Here is a 19031-nt window from a genome sequence, read left to right as displayed (position 1 = left end):
TGCATCCTCCTCTTAATATCTCTCTCTCTCTCTCTCAGCAAATAAATACAGAAACTGATCTGGCAATAACTCCATCATCGTCTAGTCCAAAACAGCAACTGATCTCCTGTGTGATCAGCAATGTGTTATCTAGTTTTTTGGGGGAGGAGACTTATTCATGATGAGTCACTAGTCTCTTTGTATATGCTAATCAGGTTCAGCCTTGAAGACATCCAAAGGGCTAGCCTGAGCTTCCGGTCCACTACCTGTTTGGAATATCTATTGTTCTAATAAAAGTGATTTTAGCTTTTATACATTTAATCATAATTATTTGTTGCAAAGTCCTACAACTTAATAACAAGTATCAAATGAATCTACACATTAATCTGGTTGCTTTAATAGTAAATATGACAGGTCTATCTTGCTTTGTTCAAATAATACACATACATGACATTACTTCATTATATAATTTTAAATCATCATGATGTCTGGCGCTTGATATTATTATAGTTATGTACTGTATGAAATAAGTGTCGAATCGATCTCTGTGGCATGTCCGTGTAAATGCGTGCGTTACCATATATTGCTGTGCTTGCTGCGCGTATTTGCAAGTATAGCGACTCATAATGTGTGTAGTTTGTATGTTCTTTTTATGTAATATTTTTGACTTCGACAGAACAATATTGTGAGCTGTGAGGCGTTCAGAATAGTCTGGAAATTAGTGGAAATTAATGTTATTGAGGTTAATAATACTGTAGGAACAAAAACACCCCCAAATTCTGTTATTTTAGCTGTTTTTATGATTTAAAAAAAAAAAAATACAGATACAAAACCAAAACCCACAAGGGCGGTTTTGGCAAAACCAATAAAGATCCAAAACATGAAGGGGATACAGATACAAAACCTGGAAAATGGCCCGTGCACATCCCTAATGTCTACAATGACTTGGAATCTCTGTAATGTGAAAACATCTTTTTTTCGTCAATAAAAATACTTTAGTTAAAAAAAAAAATGTAAATCTGATTTACACAGAAAACAACAAGAAGCATAAAAAAGGCAAATATGACTTTGAAAACAAGGCGAAGGAAGGGTGAAATAAATTAGGAGAGAGGAGGCCAGAAGCGGAAGAAGATGGAGAGATTATGGTGAGAATTGGGGGAGGGGGGGGGGGAGAGAAGAGGGTGTCTTTGTTAATGGATGAGAGAGGAGGTTGTCCGATTAGGTAGGATGGCTGTAGGAACAGTGAAGGAAGTGTCATGAGAAGAGGGTAGACGGGCTTGTTGAGTCGTAGAAGAAACCACAGGGGTCATGGGAGAAATGTCTCCAGGGGAAGATGGGAAATGGGCTTTATAGTCAGATTCCATTAACATTTTCAGCCAAAGACTGAGCTCCAAAGACTTCGGATGACAGCTCTAGCTACATTCATAAGATGTCGAACCAAGGACTTTTAGATTGAGAAATGGGTAGGTCTGTTAAATATAAGAGGCAAAACTCTGGGATGAATACTTAGTTTTTATTGTACAATACAAACAATGTCTACCACATGCAACAAATGAGGCAAACTTACCATGAGAGCAATTCAATTCAGTAAACTTTGCATGTTTAAATTGTATTTGAAGCCTTCCTATGTTGCTATATGTGAAGAGGAGCTGGAAATATAAACTTGAGCTTCCATTTCAACTTTTGTAAAAAATAATTTATCCTTAACTGGCTCCTTCCTATTGTCATGCTGAGATCATGTAATTTACAGTGTATCCGGAAAGTATTCACATCTCTTCACTTTTTCCACTTTTTGTTATTTTACACCCTTATTCCAAACTGGAATAAATTCATTTTTCCCCTCAAAATTCTACACACACTACCCCATAATGACACTGTGAAAAAAGTTTTTGGGAGATTTTTGCAAAATTATTAAAAATTACAAAATTAAGAAATCACATGTACATAAGTATTCACAGAATTTGCTTAATACTTAGTTGATGCACCTTTGGCAGCAATTACAGCCTCAAGTCTTTTTGAATATGATGCCACAAGCTTGGCACACCTGTCTCTGGGCAGTTTCGCCCCATTCCTCTTTGCAGCACCTATCAAGCTCCATCAGGTTGGATGGGAAGCGTCGGTGCACAGCCATATTCAGATCTCTCCAGAGATGTTCAATCGGATTCAAGTCTGGGCCACTCAAGGACATTCACAGAGTTGTCCTGAAGCCACTCCTTTCATATAGGGTCGTTGTCCTGCTGAAAGATGAACCGTCGCTTCGGTCTGAGGTCAAGAGCGCTCTGGAGCAGGTTTTCATCCAGGATGTCTCTGTACATTGCTGCATTAATCTTTCCCTCTATCCTGACTAGTCTCCCAGTTCCTGCCACTGAAAATCATCCCCACAGCATGATGCTGCCATCACCATGCTTCACTGTAAAGATGGTATTGGCCTAGTGATGATCGGTGCCTGGTTTCCTCCAAACATGATGCCTGTCATTCACTCCAAAGAGTTCAGTCTCAGACCATGAGAATTTTGTTTCTCATGGTCCGAGACTCCTTCAGGTGCATTTTGGCAAACTCCAGGCGGGTTGCCATGTGCTTTTTACCAAGGTGTGGCTTTAGTCTGGCAACTCTACCATACAGGCCTGATTGGTGGTTGTCCTTCTGGAAGGTTCTCCTCTCTCCGCAGAGGAATGCTGTAGATCTGATAGAGTGACCAGCGGGTTCTTGGTCACCTTCCTGATTGGGGCCCTTCTCCCTCGATCGCTTAGTTTAGACAGCCGGACAGCTTTAGTAAGAGTCCGAGAGAAGTTCCGAACTTCTTTCATTTACAGATGATGGCGGCCACTGTGCTCATTGATACCTTCAAAGCAGCATATATATTTTTGTACCCTTCCCCAGATTTGTGCGTCGAGACAATCCTGGCTCGGAGGTCTACAGACAATTCCTTTAACTTCATGCTTAGTTTGTGCTCAGACATGCACTGTCAAGTGTCGGACCTTATATAGAGAGGTCTGTGCCTTTCCAAATCATGTCCAATCAACTGAACTTACCCCAGGTGGACTCCAATTAAGCTGTAGGAACATCTCAAGGATGATCAGTGGAAACAGGATGCACCTGAGCTCAATTTTGTGAATACTTATGTACATGTGATTTCTTTGTGTTTTTATTTTTAATAAGATTTGCAAAAATCACAAAAAAACATTGTCATTATGGGGTATTTTGTGTAAAATTTTGAGTGGAAAAATTAATTTATTCCATTTTGGAATAAGGCTGTAACATAACAAAATGTGGAAAAAGTGAAGCACTGTGAATACTTTTCGGATGCACTGTATTAGAGAACAGCAGCTGTACTTGTGTCACACCTGTTCTTGTTAAATATGCAACAGTTAGCTTTCCAAGCATAGAGCTGCTATCAGCGGAGACCCACCAGTGATGGCTACTGCACATCCAGCAATAGTTGGCTATAGCCACCGCTGGCTAAAGAATTTAGCAAAAATACCTTTTTCTATAGTGCCTTCCTACGTGTCAAGAAGATGATACTTCACCAAACCCAGCCGTCTCTCATCCTAAGCCTTCTGTGGCCCACGCTCACTTTCTACACTATCTGTGTCACCCCTGTCTGTGTGCCCCTCCCCTTTAGAATGTAAGCTCTCACGAGCAGGGCCCTCTTCCCTCATGTGCTTGTACGTCTCTTACTTAACCTATCTTCTTTTCAATACTCTCTTTGATGGCACCAAATCCCTCGGTTTTCTGCCACCCTGATACTTATTACAGTGCTGTTTACTGATGTAGCTATGTTTATATACCCTGTACTTGTCCTACATTGTATTGAACTGTAAGTCACGGTCTTCATGTTTTGCTTATTTGTTTACTCTGTAATTGGGCGCTGTGGATCCCATGTGGCACCATATAAAGAAAGGATGATGATGATGATGATGATGATGATGATAATAATAATGTACTAAGCCTTGGAGACTGATCTAGCACCAATAGGGCAAAGCAAATATAATTGCATGTGATTTGCAGAAGTCCCCCTAATTTTAGCTAGATGGTCACTAGATTTAAAGTGCCAGTTAGTTTAAAGCCAAAACGAACTAGTTCTGCTTTAATCCATTTGCTGCTTAAAAACCTACTGATTATCTTGCCAGAATCATGCCAGCAGCTGCAGATTGCAGGCTATTACAGTTGGCCCCATTGGACTGGACAATCTCTGAATAGACTGGTGTTGATGCTCATACTTCTATAAGATCTGTTTATGATATTTTGATCCTGCTATATACACTGCTACGCTGCAGCAAATTACTGTGGAATTCTTTGAACTCTGAGTGGCTAAGAGCTGCCCTTGGAGAATTGGTGACTCACCTGGCTAGGGATTAAGGTCATTATACATAGTTATATTACTGTGTTGCTTCTTATTTTATACTATGTAATAAAGATTATTTTGTATTCTTATTATCCTTACCTGTGTGACCTGCAAATCTAGGTTTTGGGGTATATAGTGTAGTGCGAGCCCAGGCTCTAGTACCCTGTATCTTGACAACAAAACGGTATCCGGACTCCAGGTCGACAACAAAAAGGTCGACACACCTTAGGTCGACGCCAATTGGTCAACAAACCTTAGGTCGACATGGACAAAAGGTCGACATGGACAAAAGGTCGACAGGAACAATGTCGACATGGAAAAAGGTTGACATGAGTTTTTCACAATTTTTTTCTTTTTTGGAACCTTTTCATACTTAACGATCCATGTGGACTACGATTGGAACGGTAATCTGTGCCGAGCGAAGCGGAGCGAAGGCACCATGCCCGAAGCATGGTGAGTGAAGCGAGCCATGCAATGGGACGTGGTGCACTAATTGGGGTTCCCCGTCACTCTACGAATAAAACTACACCAAAAAAACATAAAAAACTCATGTCGACCTTTTTCCATGTCGACCTTGTTCCTGTCGACCTTTTGTCCATGTCGACCTAAGGTGTGTCGACCAATTGGTGTCGACCTAAGGTGTGTCGATCTTTTTGTTGTCGACCTGGAGTCCCAGACCCCAACAAAACATAAGCTTTAGATATCCAGTTAAATTTGCATACAGGTCATACTTGAATCTTTGGTAGAGTAATACTGCCCTCTACTTTCCAAAATCAGCATTGATAGTTCTGAAACAATTTCTTTTGCGATATAAGACTTTAAAAAGGACTGACCTTTATCAAAATTAAAAGTAAACCATTTTCCTATTTTCTCATTATACATATTTTGAGCCCAGTTTTATTCTTTCTTCTTCAATTTTATAATTGTAAGGTCAGTAAACTATTTCATTACAATAATGTTCTTAATTCTTTTAGATTCATGAGGCTAATGCTAATGTACACACTTGACGATAAAGTGAATGATGTGGGGGTGTGGTATAAAAGACAGACTGTGTCTAGTTAGACAGTCAATAGGCACCATATGTTAGATGGACATTAGGTCGACAGGGTAAAAAGGTCAACAGAGTCAAAAGGTCGACATGGAAAAAGGTAGACAGTACAAAAGGTCGACAGGGTCAAAAGGTCGACATGAAACTGGTCGACATGAAAAGGGTAGACACCATGTTTTTTGCATTTTTGTGGTTAGTTTTTTTCATTTGGGACCCCCAATTGTAGAAAGGCATACCCTCGCGGGGCACGCTTCGGGCTCGGTGGCTCGCTGCACTCGCCACAAGGTTTATAACCAACTCTATGCCAACATGGATAGAGAAAGTATGAAATAGTCATAAAACATGTTCCATTAAAAAAACAAAACATTTGTCTATCTTTATGTTGACCATTTTCATGTCGACCTTTTGACCCTGTCGGCCTAATGTCTGTCTAACATATGGTGTCTATCTATTGGCTGTCTAACTAGACACTGTCTATCTATCAACCAGATACCATGATGTGGTCGATCCCGACACACCGTCTAGTGTGTATGCACTATGTTGCTGATGATGCGCGTTCCCACACGTCGTCAGCGTCATTGCCCGGCGACTGTGAATGCATGTCCGACAGGCGAGGGCCATGGTCCCACCCCCCGCCCAGCTCATCGCTGGCGGCATTGGCAAGTGTGTATGCACTTGCTGATGCCTGCCCCGCTGCTGGGTACTGTCGCTGGCAATATAGTTTGGTACAAACGTCGTCTAGTTTGTACCCAGCTTTAGTCAGAGTAATTTAAACTTGCTTGGGATAGGCATAGAAATATCTTACAAAGAAGTAAAGATAAAATGGGGTTGAGGTTACCAAAAGGTTAAAAATAGAGGCAGACTAGATAGGCCAAGTGGTTCTTATCATCTGCAATCAAATTCTATGTAACCAATTATCTTTTATAGGTTTATTGCAAGTAAGACAATAAGGTGTCTGTTTAGTGCATTTTTTTTATGTAAGGTTAGTAACTGAAAACTAAATATGGAAATTACTTAAACATAATTATAAAATAACGATTCACTAGCTGATGTGCCTGGTTTCAACCGGGCAAAGGTTTGCTGGATGGAACATTTTACCCCTTTTAATCCCCCTAGGAGTCAAATTTCAATAATTTCCCTGCTTAGTGGGTGGCTGCAAATAACGGTCACAGTTTCCAGACCACCCAGCAGGTCACATGTTCTAGGTTCCTCAGCAGGTGCACAGGGAGAGTTCACAACTGTCACATTTTCCAGAGCACAATGGTTATGCACTGTAATTGGCTGGCAGACATTTTGCCAATAATTCCGAAACGAAGCAACCAATTATAATTCCGATATTTTTCTGCAAATCTATGGACCAAGAGCTTTAGGCCTAGATTTCTAAAATCTTGGAGAGTGATAAATTGCACGGTGATAAAGTACCAACCAATCAGCTCCTGTCATTTTTTAAATACAGCCTGTAACATGGCAGTTAGGAGCCGATTGGTTGGTACTTTAACACCATGCAATTTATCACTCTCCAAGTCTTGATAAATCTGAGCCTTAATTTAATCTATAGATGCAAGACCAACCATAAGGCAAAGTAGGCCTTGCCTGAGAGGTGGCTTTTTGCCAGCACAGTACGTATGACAAGCAGTAAGCAAAAAATAAAATAGCTGTACGTTTATTTGGTGTGGTGGAACATGAATGACCTATGGGCAATACTCTCCTTAGACCATTTTGTAAATTTTGACACATTTGCTTCCAGCATTGTATGATAAATTTCCAAATTTAAGGGTGATCCAGTCAGGATGCCAGCAGTCGGGATCCCGATGCCAGAATCCCGACACGCGGCCATAACGCAGACATGGAATGGGCAATTTTGGGTATATTGCCGCCAACTGTTTTGGGTGGGAGGGATAGCAAAAATGATTACTAATTAATTATTTCAGCTGTGGCCAGTAAGCGCATATTACAGATGTGGAGCCATACCAATCACCAATCGTTTCTCTCTTCCCGGCTAAGCAATTTTTTGCATTTCAAATGGATTGGCTAGAGACTACCTTGCATAAGGAGACCAAGGCAGACTTTTTTATTTATTTTTTAACTGTGGGAGTGTTTATTATATTCTTTTACTTTAAATGCCAAATACATTTGTGTTTTCGCCATACTTCTTGGTACGAAACATGGATTTTGTTGGATGATACACCAATTTCTTTGCCATATACAGACGGAGGTGTACGCTCAGGGGCGTATCTACACTTTGGCTAGAAATGGCACTTGCCAGGGGCGCCAGTCAAGAGGTGGGCACCGCCTGGTGGTGTCACCTGCCGTGATTGCCTGGATAGAGAGTTGGGCCCGGGTGGCAGCGATGTGGCTTGACCGGACTGCCAGCTGCAACCTGCTAGCTGTGTCATCATTAATAGGCAAATCTCCATAACGACGCAGCCTAGCAAATGTGTAGTCGCAGCTCCGCCCACGGGAACAATATGCTGAGAATGGGGTAGCGGTGTGTTTGTGGCTGGCTCTCCAGCATGCTCCGGAGCTAGGGGGAGACACATGCGAGTAATGCGGGGAGAGCAATGAGAAGACGGGTCCCCGAGGTGGCTACGTTTGGCAAGTACTACGGGAGGGAGCTGGGGTCTGTGCCCAGGTGTGAGGCTGATGACCACTCCTTCACCTATATGTCCAACAGAACACTACAGTAAGTAACACAGCTGCTGTAGACCCTCTTGGATGTTTCTTCAGAGTGCTTTTCTGACAAACAACATTCAATTCTTGACAGAGAATAATTACTGTTCTACCCCATATTGGATCACGGCTAGAACATTCCTACAAATCAGAAGAGTTCCCCCCTGGTGACCCAAACCAGCAATGAAATACTCACATATTTTGGAGAGCATTACTCATTTTCATGAGTTTTTTTTTTTTTTAGATATTTATTCATCATATATCTCCCTTTTTTATTATCTAAATCAATAAAAGTTATTTTAATTAACATATTTAACATTTATGGGGGGCATCCAATTACCTGCAGTCAATGACACATGGGAAACATGATACATGGGATCGGTAGCTTATCCCGGATCCCATGTGTTTGTTATTGCACGATTGCAGGTCCGTTTTCAGCCGATCAAAGCGGCCTCGAATTGGATGTCTATTGGTCAAAAGTTGCGATGTCCGTCCGTTTTGATCCGCCAAAAATGGATTGCATCTAATTTGATACCCCCTATCAGGCTTGGACTGGCCCACAGGGGTACAGGGGAAACCACCAGTGGGCCCCACTGCCTGGGAACCCACCTCATGCTCAAAGGATCAGGTTCCAGACTGTGCACTTGAATTATACATATGTTACCTTATACTGGACTATGGTGCATTTTCTACAGTGCATTGCTGTTATTAATCTGTTATTAATCTGGTACGTTATCATGCATGCAGCAGCTGAATTTACTGTAAATATTTATGAAGGGGCCCAGACATTGCACTCTCTAATGGTTAGTCAAATCAATGAGGTGGCAGGCCACACCCCCTTAGCAGACTGGCCACACCCCTAACATGGGCCCCTACCACTGCATTCCCCCGGTGGGCCCTACATGCCCCTGTCCGACACTGCCCCCTATGAATGGTCTTCTGTCCATCCCCCCACATTGCTTTTCAGTTATGCCTGCCAAGAAGTATTTGCAGCACCTGAGGTTAACCCATTTGTGCAAGTTATAATTACCCAATGGAGAAACATACAGTATAGTGTGTGAGTTTGTGTAGTATATTATATATATATATATATATATTAGTCCCATGTGCATCCGCACTAATCCGTAATTCAGAGGCCAACCAGATGGTGCTCAGCTCCAAGGAATAGTGAATTCCAATTTACAGTCATTTATGAAAGAGGGCACTCACCAATTTTTTTTTTAAAGGTCAAAGGTTATTTATTATTACATCATGAAGTCATGAATGACTGACTTCATGATGTGGTAATAAATAACCTTTGACCTTTTAAAAAAATAATTGGTGAGTGCCCTCTTTCATAAATGACATATATGTATAGTGGTAGAAGTAGAAGTATGGCGCCACAGGTATATGTGGGCAGGCCGAGTGCAGGGTTTAAAAATACCCGGAGGTGTAGACACTCCTTTAGGGGTAAAAGGCGTCGGCTGACCCAGAAAAAGTAGCAGGGATAAGCTGCCTGTTAATTAAAAATGTAAAAGAGGGGTAGGGGTAATAGTGACTAACAATGTCTACACATAAGGATATAAATATGAAGAATGAAAGGATACGTGTTTATATAAAAATGTGGGATATTTATTAAAAAACAGATAATTATAATTACAAAAAATATTTTTAAAATATGAATAAATGGGGGGGGGGGGTTTATATAAAAGAATGGGTTTAAACAATTAGGACAAATAGTATGGCTGACTAGCATATACAATCACAGCTGGAAACATAAAAACATAAAAGTGCTTGAGATAAGAGAAAGGTGCTTATCTTAAAATGGAAAGTCACTTGAGGTACACCCAATGCGTTTCGTCCATCTGACTTCATCAAGGGGTAGTACATTTTGTTACGATCCGGGTAACTGAACGCCATTTTCTACCAGTTAGGTGTCTCCTTAGATTGGCTCAGCGTGCCAGGGCCGGGTTATAACTATGTTTCCTTTACAGCTCTTTTGGTTTGCCCGCGGCGCTGGTTCAGCAGCCTTCTTAGTGTACTCACCTAACTGTGGTATGACGCTCTCAGTCCCGTCGCGGCCGTCACCGCCGCGCCCGTGGTCTCACCTCATGGAGGCTGAGTGGGACATCCTCTGTGTGCTGCGGCCGCTGCCGCCATCCCTGTGGCCACTATGTGCGTGTGGGAATATGTGGAGTCTCTGCTGCTGCGGCCTCCGCCACCATTACAGTTTGGCACATGGTTCCTCAGATTAGCTTTTCCCCTTCAAACTTGGTCATGGGCGCAGCCATGTTGGATAGAATCACATGTCACTTTCCTCACCTATCCGCAGCGCTGTTGCGGCCTGTGCATAATTGTCAGCCAATCCCTGCTACCCTGCAGGTATAAGTATCCTGTCCCAGCACCCAGGAAACTGTCAGTGCTTCAATGGACTCTCCGGTGATTCCAGCCTGCAGTCTCACTAAAGACTTTCCTGTGAATACCCTCCGTGGTTTAGCCTGACTCTCCTGTGGTTACACACTGCGGTGCAGCTCCAGTTCTCCTATGGTTATGCTCTGTGGTGCAACCTGTCTTTGTTTCCGCTCCCAGCGCTAAGCAGTGTGTCTGTCTCCGGCTTCAGGCAGCCACTCTCCAGCAGTTCTCCGTTTCCACTGCCGCTAGTACTCACCATTGTGGTGGAGTATTCTTACCTATGATCCCCAGCTTCACTTTAAGCTTTAGCTATGATCCCCAGCATCACTTCATGCTTTTCCAAGTATCCTAAAGCACTTCAACCAATACTCCGGATCACTGGTCTTCAACCAGTTGTAACTCAGAGACTCTCTTTGACCTTATTGTTTTGTTGCACATTCTATGACTTTTTATTATTTAATAAAAACCCTTAAAGGCATCTCCTGTTGTCGTGGTCACGCCTTCGGGTATTGGTGCTACTGTTCCTGCGCATGTCCAGGAGTCTCCTCTCACCACCTAAGTTCAGGTTCCTGTCAGCGCCTACAACTGAGGCTTCCCGCTACCAACACCAGCCCTCAGTTGTGACTGTAAGCACTGACCTAATGGATCCGGTCGAAAATCAAGTCCAAGGGACCAGGCCGATGCAAGAACTGGCAGCCCGCCTTGAACATCAAGAGGCTGCACAAGGCCATGTTATCCGATGTCTTCAGGACCTCTCCTCCCGACTGGATGAAATTCAAACAACCCTCCGTGGGTCAGGGGCGTCCAGTATGCGACTGTAGTACCTCCGGTGGTATCCCCACCCACCATACCCAATTCTCCTCCACGTCTCCACTTGCCGACACCTGCTAAAAATTATGGATCCCCAAAAGCCTGTAGGGGTTTCTTAAACCAGTGCGAGATTCACTTCGAGTTGCAACCTGGCAGTTTTCCTACAGACCGCACTAAAGTTGCTTATATCATCTCTCTACTCCTTGACTGGGCATCACCCTTATAGGAAAAATCAGATACTCTGCTGTCATCCTACTCTGACTTTGTGGCAACATTCAGACGTATCTTTGAAGAGCCAGGTCGAGTGTTGTCAGCTTCTTCTGAAATTCTTCGGCTACGTCAGGGGACACAAACTGTCGGCCAGTAGTTAGTACAATTCCAGACTTTGGCATCTGAAGTTTCCTGGAATGAGGAAGCCCTCTATGCAGCTTTTTGGCAGGGTCAGTCTGAATGTATTAAAGATGAGCTCGCTACTAGAGACTTGCCCTCGAAATTGAATGAGCTCATATCGCTTTGCACTAAAGTTGACCTACGGTTCCGTGAAAGGGCTATGGACCAGGCAGGTCCACAGTTTCTAAGACTCCTTCTGTTCCTCCTCCTCGTCAGCCATCTCCGTCCAAAGACGAACCTATGCAGATAGGTCATTCACGTTTGTCTCCAGCAGAGCGTAGAAGACGCCTCTCTAACCGTCTTTGCCTGTATTGTGCTGCACCTTCCCACCTCATTAACGCCTGCCCTGAGCGTCCGGGAAACGCCAAGTCCTAGCCCACCAAGGAGATGGTCGGCTAGGAGTAATGAATTCCTCTCCGTCTTCAAGTGACTGCAATCTCTCAGTTTCTCTTCAAGTTGCTCAACGAACCAAGAATCTTATTGCCTTGTTGGATTCTGGAGCAGCCTGAAACTTTATAACTGAGAGGTTCGTTAAGCAGTGGTCTCTACCCACTGAGAGACTGTCATCTCCCATATCTTTAACTGCCATGGACGGTAGCAAGATTCCTGATGCGTTGATTACCTCCAAGACCCTACCTATCCTTCTGAAGGTAGGGGTTCTGCATACAGAACTGATCTCTTTCCTGGTAATCCCATGGGCCATCCTGTGGTTCTAGGCCTTCCATGGCTTCGTTTGCGTAATCCTCAAGTTGATTGGAAGACGACCCATATCCTGGCATGGGGTCCTTCTTGCTCTGAGACATGTCTACATAAAGTGCTTCCAGTTTGCAAATCCTCCTCTAAATCTCCTGATGTTCCACCTTCTCCATATCAGGAATTCACTGATGTATTCAGCAAGTCTTCAGCTGATATTCTTCCTCCTCATACAGAATGGGATTGCCCTATCGATCTCATTCCAGGGAAAACTCCTCCTCGTGGACGCACGTATCCATTGTCATTGCCTGAGACCCACTCTATGGAGGAGTATATCGAGGAAAATCTGGCTAAAGGATTCATCCGGCCTTCGTCTTCTCCAGCTGGCGCAGGCTTCTTCTTCGTAAAGAAGAAAGATGGCGGCCTGCGGCCTTGTATTGACTACCGGGGTCTGAATGACATGACAGTGAAAAATCAGTACCCTCTGCCGCTTATAACCGAGCTATTTGACCGCGTCAGTGAAGCCACTATCTTCACAAAGTTAGATCTGAGAGGTGCTTATAATCTCATCCGAATCCAGAAAGGTGACCAGTGGAAGACCGCTTTTAACACCCGCGATGTACATTACGAGTACCTAGTAATGCCTTTCGATCTCAGCAATGCTCCAGCGGTATTTCAACACTTCGTGAATTAAATCTTCAGGGACATTCTCTATCGTCATGTTGTGGTTTATCTCGATGATATCCTTATCTTCGCGAATGATCTAAGGGAACATCGGTTCTGGGTTAAAGAGGTTTTGGCCCGTCTTCGTACCATTCACCTGTATTGCAAACTGGAAAAATGCGTCTTTGAAGTTAAATCCATCCCGTTCCTGGGGTATATTGTATCCGGTTCCGGTCTGGAGATGGACCCTGAGAAACTTCAAGCAGTCCGAGATTGGCCGATTCCTGTAACTCTCAAAGGACATCCAGAGATTCCTAGGGTTTGCCAATTATTACAGGAAATTTATTCGAGACTTTTTCACCATTGTAGGGCCTATTACAGCTCTTACCAAGAAGGGTGCCAATCCTTCCAAATGGTTAGAAGAAGCTACCCAAGCCTTTCATTTGTTGAAACAAAGATTCGTCTCTGCTCCGATTTTGAAACAGCCAGATACTAGTTCGCCCTTTATCCTTGAGGTGGACGCCTCTTCTGTTGGAGTGGGCGCAGTACTGTCTCAAAGAGCTAACGACGGTCATCTACATCTTTGTGGCTTCTTCTCATGGAAGTTCTCTCCTGCCAGGCGTAACTACGCCATTGGCGAACAAGAACTTTTGGCGATCAAGCTCGCTTTGGAAGAGTGGAGGTACTTATTAGAAGTAGCTACTCATACCATCACCATCATGACAGACCATAAGAATCTCCTGTATCTAAAAGGCACTCAATGTCTTAACCCTCGCCAAGCCAGGTGGGTACTTTTCTTTTCCAGATTTGACTTCAAATTGCAGTTTTGTCCAGGGTCACAGAATCGCAAGGTTGATGCCCTTTCCCGCTCTTGGGAGCAAGAAAATTAGTCTGAGTCTACTGACAAGCATTATATTATTGATCAAGTGGCGTTCTCTGCAGTGAGGATGGACTCTATGCCCCCACCAGGGAAAAGGTTTGTGAAGCCGGCTCTCAGAAGCAAGCTCTTGCATTGGGCACAATCCCCTCGCTTCGCCGGACACGCGGGCATACACAAGACCTTAGAATTTGTTTCCACATCATACTGGTGGCCGACCCTAAAGAAAGACATTACTGAATTTGTGGCCTCCTGCCCAAAATGTGCCCAACATAAATTACCCCGCCAGTCACCTGCTGGGCAACTGGTTCCTTGGTCTGTTCCTCATCGTCCGTGGATACATCTTTTCGATGGATTTCGTCACGGATCTCCCTGTGTGTAACAAATTCGACACCATCTGGGTGGTAGTTGACCGGTTCACCAAGATGGCTCATTTCATTCCTCTCACCGTCAGCTTCCAAGTTGGCACAAGTCTTCATTTAAGAGATCTTCAGATTACACGGTCTCCCGGTGGAGATAATTTCTGATACAGGTGTTCAGTTTGTGGCCAAGTTCTGGCGAAGTCTTTGCCAAGCACTCCAAGTCAAGTTGAAATTCTCTACAGCCTATCACCCTCAAGCCAATGGGCAAACTGAGAGGGTGAATCAGGACTTGGCGCCCTTCCTTCGTATCTATGTGTCCTCTTCCCAGGATGATTGGGTTCAACCTCTCCTATGGGCTGAATTCTGCCACAACAATCAGTACCATTCTTCATCTTCCTCCACACCATTCTACACCAATTATGGGTTTCACACAAAAGTTCCAGAGTTCCAACCGATTCCAGCAACATCGGTGCCTGCAGCTGACACCACGCTTCAGCAGTTTTCAAATAACTGGAAGAATGTTCGTATAGCTCTTTTGAAAGCATCCTCCAGGTACAAGAGATTTGCGGATAAGAAGCGTAGGGTAATCCCTGCCCTTAAAGTTGGTGACCGTGTTTGGCTGTCTACGAAGAATTTATGACTGAGGGTTCAGAGTATTAAATTCGCCCCCCGCTACATCGGATATTTCCTGATTGAACAATTCATCAACCCAGTGGCTTACAAGCTTCAGCTACCTCCGTTTTTAAAAGTTCCTAAGACATTCCATGTTTCACTCCTTAAACCAGTGATTCTGAATCGCTTTCATTCAGTGCTTCCCTCTGCTCCCAAAGTCCAGACTCAACATGGTGTTGAGTAAGAGGTCGCCAAGATCCTGGACTCACATATTAGATATGGGCATCTCCAGTATCTGATCGATGGAAGGGCTATGGTCCTGAGGAATGTTCCTGGACGAATGCATCGGATGTTCATGCTCCTAAATTGGTCCAGAAATTCCATAACAGCTTCCGCGAAAACCTAAGAAGTGTCCTGCGGCCACTCCTAAGGGGAGGGCGGGTGCTGTCACGATCCGGGTAACTGAACGCCATTTTCTACCAGTTAGGTGTCTCCTTAGATTGGCTCAGCGTGCCAGGGCCGGGTTAGAACTAGGTTTCCTTTACAGCTCTTTTGGTTTGCCCGCGGCGTTGGTTCACCGGCCTTCTTAGTGTACTCACCTAACTGTGGTATGGCGCTCTCAGTCCCGTCGCGGCCGTCACCGCCGCGCCCGTGGTCTAACCTCATGGAGGCTGAGTGGGACATCCTCTGTGTGTTGCGGCTGATGCCGCCATCCCTCTGGCCACTGTGTGCATGTGGGAATACGTGGAGTCTCTGCTGCTGCGGCCTCCGCCATTACAGTTTGGCACATGGTTCTTCAGATTAGCTTTTCCCCTTCAAACTTGGTCATGGGCGCAGCCATGTTGGATAGAATCACATGTCACTTTCCTCACCTATCCACAGCGCCGCTGCTGCGGCCTGTGCATAATTGTCAGCCAATCCCTGCAGGTATAAGTATCCTGTCCCAGCACCCAGGAAACTGTCAGTGCTTCAATTGTCTCTCAAGTGATTCCAGCCTGCAGTCTCACTAAAGACTTTCCTGTGAATACCCTCCATGTTATAGCCTGACTCTCCTGTGGTTACACACTGCGGTGCAGCTCCAGTTCTCCTATGGTTATGCTCTGTGGTGCAACCTGTCTACTTTGTTTCTGCACCCAGCGCTAAGTAGTGTGTCTGTCTCCGGCTTCCAGCAGCCACTCTCCAGCAGTTCTCTGTTTCCATTGCCGCTAGTACTCACCATTGTGGTGGAGTATTCTTACCTACTATCCCCAGCTTCACTTTAAGCTTTATCTAGGATCCCCAGCATCACTTCATGCTTTTCCAAGTATCCTAACTCAGAGACTCTCTTTGACCTTATTGTTTTGTTGCACATTCTATGACTTTTTATTATTTAATAAAAACCCTTAAAGGCATCTCCTGTTGTCGTGGTCACGCCTTCGGGCATTGGTGCTACTGTTCCTGCGTACTTCCAGATCAAATGCCACCACATTTGATCCGGAAGTACTGGTCCGATATAGTTATTATGGCCGCAGGTCTGCTGAACCGCATGTGGAACGCATATACAATGACAATGGCGGGCACTTCCTGTTTCTGGTCCAACGCGACTTCCGGTCCAGACGTCACTTCCGGTATACGGCACTTCCGTTTTATCTTTTTCCCGCGAAATTGCGGGAGCGAACCGCTAATGGAGGGGGTAGGCACCAATTAAAGACTTCTTTAAATAGAGACACAGATGACTAGGACAGCATGCTTCTGAGGAAGGACCCATGAGGGTTTGCAACGCGTTAAGCTGCTGTATAACCAGACGGGACCAGGACCATCAGGTGACATCTTTTCTGACCAGCACGTGGACTGATCCGCATTCTATCCTCTGCTACTGTTACCATCTATCAGGACTAATTGTCATCATTGTTGGTTCTCTGGATACCTATTGTTGGTAGATATGCCATTGTGAAAGTCTATATTTGTGAGTGCATTTTTATTAAAATTGTTATCCCTTTTTAAAATAAGGATTTGCACCATTGTTTGCTTTCTTTTATTTTGAGGATATATGGTATATCCATATTTATTATCTTCAATCAAATGTAACCTGAAATTGGTGGTGAAACACTGAATCGTCAGGGATTATTCACCAATTGGTGAGAGATACGCCCATTTACCATCTGTGGAATGCGAGTGTGAACCCCCCACTCAATCTTCAATTAAATGTGTTAAACATTATTGCACTAGATGTTGTTCTCTCATTCTCTTTGAGTTCTTGATGTGGAAGATCATAGAGAAGACTACATATATCTGAGAAGGAGTGGAGACGTGATATCACTATCCAAGCAAAATCGTATTATTTTCAGGGAAGTCTTTAACTTTGGGTTACACCGAATCTTATCACATGTAACCCCGCCTAGCGCTTATTGAAGCACATATTATCTGTGTTTTGCATTTTGTTGAAAGGGAATCTTGGTGTTTTTTTCTTTTTGTGCTCCTTGGCTGCTAATGTGGGTCTGAGTGCGCCTATTCACTTATCACCTCTTTTGTTAAGTTTACAAAGATCCCTATGGCTAGTTTGGCTACATGCATTTTAAATAAGGTTTCTCGTGTCCACTTACAGTATATGGAACCTCTTGTAAAACACAATACACGAACAAATCTTGCAACAAATCAGTGTCTTTTCTTCAACAACAATCTTACTAACTTTGGGGCTCATTTACATTTGGATGTCAGTCATTTTTATGACACTACTCTCAGATGTAGCAGTACACGTCCGCACTGATATGGGTTACTTTCACATCTCCCTGAAATGCTTTTTCAAAAGTAGGCAAGTATTCCATAGAGACACCTAACTGAACTATAAGTCAGATTTTCTATGCCAATGTACAAAGCCTTGTACAAACCTCTGCATGCTTTGGCAAACCTTTAATTACATTTTGCTGAATTAACCCCAACAAACAAGAGGCTTCTACATGCTATGGATTTTACAATTAGCCCAGACCACCTGTGACCCCAGATATCTCAATCAGTAGCTCACTTACTGGCTGCAAAGTCTGTATTCAACACTGCTATAAGAAAAGTAAACTATATATTTAAAGTACAATCTATTGATGCCCTTATACAAATGCAATAGTTATGAAAGCTAAGACATTTCTTTCACTATCCAGGTCTTTGACATAAGAGAAGAGCTGCTCTGACCTCATAAGAATCAAAAGCCAATGCAATTCTATCTAGACAAAATAATTTCACAGACTGTTCCATTTCTAGATTGAATATGTGTCCATGGACTTACATGTTAGCAATGCCGGCTTTCCTCACAGCAGAAGAAATGGCCTTTATAGCTGTCAGCATGGAATTGAGGAGTTGTGTCAGCTCACCGGTACCTTTGGCTTGTCTCCCCCTTTCCATGACAAAGCGGGTAAGGGTTAACATGTCCGTTTCAAAGGGACTTTTGTCTGACATTTTGATGAAAAATGAGTAGTGCCTTGGCAACCAGAAACGCTTAATACACCAAGATGCTGGTGGTGCCTTTGTGCTGCAGCTTCACTTATTCACAGCCCTTTAAATGCTTCACCACCAGTTACACTTAACAAAATGCTCCATAGAACATGTGACCCTGGAGACTGAAATATCAAGGCAGGATTCCACAGCTGCTGACTGAGGTATAGCATAGCAGGCATGGAGCTCAGGGGTGAGTTCTGCAGCACAGGAGACAGTTCAGTACTGCACAGTTATCCGCAATACAAGATTTATTTCGATTAATATGTGTTTATTAAACAGTGTGCCCATTCTCACGTGTTTAGGTTACTTTCACGTGCAGATATAATTGTAAGCTCCATCAGAGCAGAGACTGAGTTATAGCAAGTGCTGGAAGCACAGTGTGTTAAAGTTGTAGTAAGTTGATATTTAATAAGTTGATATTTAAATAAGTATATAGGAACTCTTAGTAGATACCCTGTAGTGTAGACAGGGCCAGCATCAGGGGAGGGGTCATAGGGAACACCTGTACCAGGCCCCAAGAATCAGAGGGGCCCCAAGTATACGCCGCTTACGCTTAGTGCCCGGCAGGGATGTGAGTAGTCCTGTCCAAATGGTATCCGTTCACATGGTCGACCATGTTATGGTCGACAGTCATTAGGTCGACCACTATTGGTCGACATTGACATGGTCGACATGGACACCTGGTGAAAGGTCGACACATGAAAAGGTCGACATGAGTTTTTTTAA

At 43.8% G+C, this 19031-nt stretch overlaps 1 protein-coding gene across 2 annotated transcripts in view; it reads right to left on the bottom strand.

The window, feature by feature from the left end:
• Nucleotides 1-18393, bottom strand: part of LOC134894388 (fructose-1,6-bisphosphatase isozyme 2) — a 115996-nt gene extending 97603 nt beyond the window's left edge. For both annotated transcript variants that reach the window (XM_063913759.1, XM_063913760.1), the window contains exon 1: nt 18097-18393. In XM_063913759.1, coding sequence (XP_063769829.1) covers nt 18097-18266 — 170 coding nt within the window. In that variant the 5' untranslated portion in view covers nt 18267-18393. The remainder of the gene's footprint in view (nt 1-18096) is intronic.
• Nucleotides 18394-19031: the final 638 nt, after the last annotated feature.

The sequence above is a fragment of the Pseudophryne corroboree genome, chromosome 1, assembly GCF_028390025.1.
Source record: "Pseudophryne corroboree isolate aPseCor3 chromosome 1, aPseCor3.hap2, whole genome shotgun sequence".
In the NCBI taxonomy this organism is placed as follows: domain Eukaryota; kingdom Metazoa; phylum Chordata; class Amphibia; order Anura; family Myobatrachidae; genus Pseudophryne; species Pseudophryne corroboree.
The sequence above is the reverse complement of the archived record's forward strand: the minus strand, read 5'-3'. Positions and strand labels throughout refer to the sequence as shown.